General features: G+C 43.0%; 1 protein-coding gene across 1 annotated transcript; it reads right to left on the minus strand.

Moving 5' to 3' along the window:
- Positions 1-1579: 1579 nt before the first annotated feature.
- On the minus strand, positions 1580-5304 carry LOC147612551 (S-adenosyl-L-methionine-dependent uroporphyrinogen III methyltransferase, chloroplastic-like). Its single transcript, XM_086783169.1, has 7 exons — positions 5003-5304; positions 3653-3999; positions 3450-3527; positions 3232-3301; positions 3050-3119; positions 2765-2972; positions 1580-2666 (listed from the first exon to the last, which is right to left on the minus strand). Exons 1-7 carry the CDS (start codon positions 5277-5279, stop codon positions 2496-2498), a joined length of 1221 nt encoding a protein of 406 aa, XP_086639295.1. The 5' UTR covers positions 5280-5304; the 3' UTR covers positions 1580-2495.
- Positions 5305-7669: the final 2365 nt, after the last annotated feature.

Genomic DNA, 7669 nt, shown 5'->3' on the forward strand with positions numbered 1-7669 from the left:
AAATGGTATGTTGCTGATGAGGGAATAGAAGTTCTATTCAACATTATCAAGGCCTGCTGCCTATGGGAAATCTGGACTTCTAGGAATTGTGTGGTGTTTCAAAAAATACTGGATGTGACAGGACTAATGCATAAATGTGTAGATATGTAATCTGTGTAAACAACATAGAAATTGATGGTCTGAAATTGTTGTTTTTTTACAGAGAATTCTGAATGGCATCAATTGACTACTGCTTTGGCTAGGAACCCCTCTGGCATACTACGGAAACCTAACTTCATGGTATTATGATTGCAGGTGTCATTGGATGTGAAGCAATTTAGAATGGCATCAATTGACTGGCTGGGAACCCCTCTGGCATACTACAGAAACCTAACTTGGAGGTATTATGATTGCAGGTGTCATTGGATGTGAAGCCCAAACAGCTGAGGTTTGGTCCTAAGACTAGAAGATGGTACTTAAAAGAGAAGCAGATAATGTACACTTTTGTGGCTTTCATAGAAAACCCAATAGGGACAAGACCCACCATAAAGATATGGACAAGCAAAGAAGAAGTGTCAGAAAAGCAAACTCCCAGAGGATGCACTAAAGAGGCTTTAATGGAGGCTTGTGTTTTGTTGAATTATAAAGTGTCGTGGGAGCAATCCTCTTTCGTAAATGAAGATGAGAGATGGAAGCTGTTATGTAATCTGCTAAACAATGGAGAATAGAGGTGTGGCTCCTAGAAATAAGTAGTTCGCATCCTCTAGGATTCATGTTGATGTAATGAACTCGTTCCTAATTTATATATATATATATATATATATATATATATATATATATATTTTGATCCCAAAAAAAGACCACTTTATATGTTCCAATGCCATCTTAGAAAAGAAAAGTACCCATTCAAGCAAGTAAAATGATGAAACACCTTACGGTAAGTCAAGGTGGTGAAACCATGTTAGCTTACAGAGTGGTTAACAAAGCTATAGCCTAATCCACAACAGATCTTCATGCAGAAATTCACAGAGAACTAATGGCACAATGCCTCGTGAGAGCAACACCACCTAGTGCAACTCGAATAAGAAAGCATGAACAATCACAATTTTCAATAGTAGCTCTCTTTGCTGGTTGGCTTAGTTTAAGACCATGCAGTTTGATCCTACAATTTCAGCAAAAGGACAAAATACAAACATTTGCAAAATGGGTGGGTCATTAGATGGCACAATGCCTCGTGAGAGCAACACCACCTAATGCAACTCTAGAGAGTTGGGAATTGCATAAGAATGCATGATCAATCACAATTTTCAATAGTAGCTCTCTTTGCTGGTTGGCTTGATCCTACAATTTCAGCAAGAGGACAAAATACAAACATTTGCAAAATGGGTGGGTCATTAGATGAGTATTGTTGATGGCAAAAAGTTTGTAATTTAAGTTCCAAGGCACAGAATGCATTAATAGAACTGCAGACTGTAATAACTCCTTGACTGAGTAACAAAATAGATTTATTAAGGCATGAGAACAAAATCACATTTGGCAGCAATTGTATAGAAATGCAAACTCAAGCACAGTGCTATCTCTAATCCAAATAAAAGGATGCTTCAACAATAATAGTCCTCAATCCTCCAAATATTTACAAGACAATTTGTACTCTGTTGTATGTTATACCATTTCATGCCGAGAACACATTCCTCTTGAGAGACATGTTCAATAAAATACCCCTCCTCTCTCCTATTAGCTCCCTTTTTGGCTAGGAAGAAGAAAAATTGACCACCCAAAAGTACAGAAACTGGCATAATGAAGGCCACTATCCAGTACCAATAAAGATCACATGCCACCTGCATATCAGCAGGACAAATTGCATGCTTTGTTCAAGGATTACGCTCTGACTAACCCATGCAGCTGCATATTATGAAATGATTGCACTGCATTATCTGTCCGCGGAGACTACTTTGGAGCCACCAATGCAGCTGCATACTATGAAAGTGGTTGAACTGCATTATGTGTCCAAGACCTCTGTTCCTGATTAAACATTGCAGCTGCTTACTTAGAAGTGATTGAATTGCATCATCTGTCCAAGACACCTGTTTTTCATTAAAATGCAGGTGCATACCACAAAGTGATTGCGAGGTGATTTGACGGCATCATGTGTCCAAGACTTCTGTTCCTCGTTGGACAGCACAGTTGCATACTACAAAGTGATTGATGGCATCATGTGTTTAAGGATTCTGTTCCTGAATTAGATAAGGCACCTGCACTCGAAACCAAGTGTATGTGTCACTGATTAACCTTCTGCCTGTTGTAGTGTCACGAACTGTATGGCTTTGTGTTATTTTATCTTCGACAAAGTTCAAAAGAGAAAAAAGGGCCAGATGCCCGCAAGTCCCCCACACCCCCCCATATAGACCTATGTTGCACCTCTGAACTCACATCATCTGCTGGAATAGGAGCCACACTAACCACCCTATCTCTGAGCTACGAATAACCTTCCACATTATAGGTCCTTGAAAAGGTATCTATGCTACAGGTGACAAATTGACTGCATCCTTAGTAGCATGCTCCTTCACCATGGCTGCATGGGGCCACAGAGGTGAGAGAGCCACTACACGACCAATGAAAATGAGAGTAGGTGAAACAAGTTGTGCTGCAGCAACTTTTGATGGCAACTCTTGCAGGTCTGCAAATACCTGTAAAAACACCCCCCAAAGATGTTTCAATCAGAACATGTTTAATCATGTTTAGCAAAAGTGATTGTTTGGTCAGATCATTACAACAAATACATTACCATGCGCTGAAATGCCGTTGTTCCCCTTTCCACAGCTGCAGCAGGAGTCTCAGCAGAAAGACCATTGCTTATCAATTTGGCAGCAAGGCTTGGAAGGGTGGACAAGCCCATGTATACAACAAGGGTTGAATCAGGATCTGCCACCTGCTCTGCAACAAAAAGAGGATCAACGCCTCCTTTTCTGGAATGCCCTGTAAGAAACTGGACACTGCAAACAAGAGTATCAAATTTTGAATCGAGAAAACTAAAAACATGCTTGATGGAGGACCCAAAAGCATTTCCAACCTGTTTGCAGCACCTCTGTGTGTCAAAGGAATCCCGAGTTCTGCAGCAATACCTGAAGCAGCCGTAATTCCTGCTCCAGTTGCCACGCGATTGTATCAGCTTTCTAACATGATACTAATGATGCAAAGATAAATCAGAACTAGCAGGAAAAGGATAAGTGTAAAAAGAACTAACAAGCATACCTGGGACAACCCTCACTTGAATACCCTGCTGTTGCAGAAAATCCATTTCCTCACCACCCCTTCCAAAGACCTGAGTGAAATTCATAGATCTCCACTTCAATATTCTTCTGAAACTAGGTTCCAGGTGGTGCTTGGGTGGGTCTTGGGAGGAAGGGAGCAGGATGGGGGGGGAGAGATCAGAATCTTCCATGAGTAGGTAGGTAGGTTAGTCAACTCACCAATGGATCTCCGCCTTTAAGCCTCAATACCGTAGCCCCCGCTTCTGCAAAGCTTAGCAGCAGTTGATGAATTTCATCCTAACAACATCAGCACAAAATAATTGGTGCATGCTTATATATAGGTTCAACTTTACAAATATCTAGATCAGAAAATGAGCTTGGCAAGGCTTGCATAGACTGCTGTAACATCAAGAGCAACTCACCTGAGTGCGACTGTGATAACCTGCTGTCTTTCCCACATAAAGGAGACGAGCACCAGCATGGACAAGCTCCAAAATATCTGTAGAAACTAGACGATCATACAAGACTAAATCTGCTGTTTGCATCAACTTCAATGCTTTCAAAGTTAGAAGATCAGGGTCCCCAGGTCCAGTTCCAACCAAAAAGACATTTCCAAGGCCATGACTCTCGGGGCCTTTCACCTGCTTCCTTTCTTCCTTGCGTAGCAGATTTAGCAGTTGCCTCAGCTCAGGCAAACAACTAGCAATGTCATGATCTTCTTCATTGTGGCATGATACTGAGCAGTCTTGATTGTGTTGAGGCCTTTCAACTGCATCAGATCAATGCCCTCAAAGTAAGACAAAGAGACTTGATAAGAGTCAAAATCAGACCAAGTAGACTAGTCAAAAGAGCAACTTTGTAACTTTTTTCTGAACATATATCAATCCTCCGCAGCTTAGCTGAAGTTATTTATATCCTTTTAAGGTAAAGTCCCTCATTGCAGAGATTCTGGACAGCTTCATATTGCAACATGTGTGCTCTTTGATTCTATCAATGGGATACACAAGATCTTAAGGTTTAACCAGGTTCTGAAAACCTACCACATGCACTCCTGGTGAGCATCAAATTCAAAATTTTAACGAGAAATTTAGTTGTCTAAACCTTCATACATGCCATATCAGCAAGTAAAAACCTTGAAGTTAGTAAACGGCCATTGGCTGATGGCTACCCAGAGGTGTAACTTCTCATGCCCATTGGGTGTTTGCGCTTTCTCGGTCTTCGATTGCACACATTCTAAGCTGGATCTAAAGAGCAATATAAGGATGATAACAACAAACATTCTTCAATCACATGGCCAGAGCAGGCAAGCCCTTGCACTCCAGGTGTACACTAGGATACTGTCACAAGTCATGACATCAGTCTGCAACATAGATCTCACAATTAAAAAAAAGCTCTGGCCTCAATCAACTGTCATCGGTAACCTAGCTGCACTTCACCTCTTTGCCTCGGCCTGTTTCACATGTGAATTAAAAAGGCAGATTGGCTGCACTTCTCCTCTTTAAAAAATGGCCATTGCAAGGAGCAAGGTTTAAGCCCTGGAACCTAATGCACAAATGTTCCAAAACCTAGAATGGAATGGAAATACAAACCCTAGGATGAAATGGCAATACAATGGCCACGATTGTGTTCTACCACGGTTGCATTTGATCTATCTACTCTATCTAGCAATGAAATGAGACATAAAAGCATCCAATTCGACCCACCAAAAGACAGCAAAGTAGCTTTCAAATGGAAGTACTTGAGAAATGTATTTGATGCGCTGAAGGGCTTACCTCTCTGAGAAGCAAGAGCAGGATGGAGGGCTGAGATGAGATCGATCTTTCCACCACCGCACAGGGGCTTAACAGAATAGCGCTCTGTGAAGGGGGAGCCGGGCGATGAAGAGGAGGCCAAAGGGGTTAAGGGCTGGCGGGCAGAAGACGAAGGAGCGATGGGGGTGATACGATCAAAAGCTAAGGCTTTGAAGAGTTGAGCGGGACCGTGCGAAGATATGGAGAGCTCAGACGAGGAGGGGGTAGAAGGAGATGCTGCCGCAATAGCCATAGCCATATGGACAGACCTGTCACCTGAGGCAGAAGGAGGATCAAAACCGGAGGTCAGCTGTTTATATAGTTGCCTGTGTTGGGTGGCCCTTTCGAATCGTGTAGGGCCAAAGGACAAACGGGTCTGCCTTTACAAAGTCGCCACTTCACACGCAACCTTCCTTAGGTCCTTAGAGGCCGCCCACGTGCTCTTGAAACCACTCCATTGCTCAAGCACAACAAAATGCAAAACCCCAAGACACTCCATGGATGTTGCATCACGGCTGATGGGAGACTAACTTATGGGCGAATATATATGGTTTTTACATACAAACAATACTTGAAATGCAACTTTAAATACCAACTGTTTGATTCAACCTACGTATCGTAGCCTACTTTAAATATCGACCATTCGATTCAATCTACTTATCGTGGACTAAGAAAAGATGTGAGGATACCCTCCCCCTATGTTCTGGAATATTCTTGAAGCATTGCCGAAAAAAAGAGAGCCTAACATCTCCATGGAGAATGCATGCCTCTCTCTCTCTCTCTCTCTCTCTCTCTCTCTCTCTCTCTTTTGTATTTTGCAGAAGGGCAGGGATTTGACGAGAACATGGAGAGAATGTAGGCCTCTCTCTTTCTCTCTCTCTCTCTCTCTCTCTCTCTCTCTCTCTCTCTCTCTCACACACACACACACACACATTTTCCAGGAGGGCAGCACGAGTACATCGAGCAGGCTCGTGTACAAGACATGTGCCTCTATCTGTGTCTCTCTCTGTGTTGGCCATCATGGATTCAACACGAGACCCGTTTGTAACACTCTCTATGTGCACCCTCATGTTGCATTCTACCAGCATTAATACCTCTCTCTCTCGTAGTGTGTGTGTGTGTAATAAAAGAGGACCCTCGCACTACCTTTCTACCACCCACAAGTGGGGCAGATTGGCTAGTGCGAGGGCCCTTATAAAGGCCATGATCTGAGTTCAAGTCCCACCGTTGGTTGTATATGCCCTCGTGTTACATTCTACCGATGTTAATACCTCTCTCTCCCGTAGTGTGTGTGTGTGTAATAAAAGAGGACCCTCGCACTACCTTTTTGCCACCCACAAGTGAGGCAGATTGGCTAGTGCGAGGGCCCTTATAAAGGCCATGATCCACCCGAGTTCAAATCCCACCATAAATTATTTGGCACACAAGCTAAAAATTCAAAGATTAATCTATTAATGCAATTCTACAAATTGGATATGACAGGTGGAGGATAGTTTAGATTTTGATCTCGTTAGAAAACTCGTTAAGAAAAATTCAAAAAGGTGGAATCGTCCCTGCTTTCCGGGCATGGAAAATTTTCCCGGTATCGGTTTTTGGAGTGACCACCAGCCTAGTCTCGTGCCCAGACATTCGCCCCAAGTGAGAATCCCTACCTCGCGCATGAGGGGGTTGCTTCCGCTATCAGCCCGGGAGTCCAGTGCGCGGATGGGGCAGAGGGATCTCACAGTTGGTATCAGAGCGCTGTTGTTTGCACTACATTTCTGCCACCCACAAGTGGGGCAGATTGGCTAGTGCAGGGCCCTTATAAAACATCTTTTCAATTGAGCATCATTTAGTTTTTCCCATGACACATCGTGAGTCCAAGAGTTTTATCCGAAGGATAAATTCTCTAATGGATTCATTTAGTTTATGCTCAATTGAATAGAGTTACGTCGCTACACTCCATCGATCACCTTGTCTTGAAAGGCCATGGACAAAGGCTCACTTCAAGGTTCTAAAGTTTGTCTTAATTGCCGGCATCAATGTGATGAACTATCGACTAACTTTTCTCGCTACTAAGCATAGGTTTAACACATGTACCTTGGTGGAGCAATTTGGATTTCCAAAGGCTTCACATCTCTGTTCAAACATCTGTATGAATTGAACAGGATTAGCTATTCCATCATATTTACCCATGAATTTGGAAATCTGTACGGCCGTATTTTTGTAAGAGTCACTGAGGCCGTATGTGAGTGCTCTTGTGGGTAGGGACTCACTTAGTCCTTGGGCAACCCCCCTTCCTAGATTAGTCAATATGTCCAAGGTGTGGGCATCCAGAGGTTGGAAAGGGTTAGTACCTATAGGATTTGTGGGAATGTTAGGTAAAGAACCAAAGCTCGGTGGGATTGAAGTGGCAGGGGATGTAAAACCCGATGACACGATTATTGTCAACATGACAAATGGTATTGAGAGTTGCAGCTAGGGCATGGATCTCAATGGCTTGAAGACGTCAGCCATTGGATTCAGTGAGGGTATCGGCCCACGTAATCCCTCTATCATTGCCATGTCTTACGATGTCAATTGCTCCTTAATGAGCAAGCACACGTTTTTTTTTATATATTTTATGATAGCCTATTACAATCCGTTACAGCCTCAGGAGGCCTGGCGTAC

This window comes from Cibotium barometz, chromosome 45, assembly GCF_041138505.1.
Source record: "Cibotium barometz isolate CiBa-2024 chromosome 45, ASM4113850v1, whole genome shotgun sequence".
Lineage (NCBI taxonomy): Eukaryota > Viridiplantae > Streptophyta > Polypodiopsida > Cyatheales > Cibotiaceae > Cibotium > Cibotium barometz.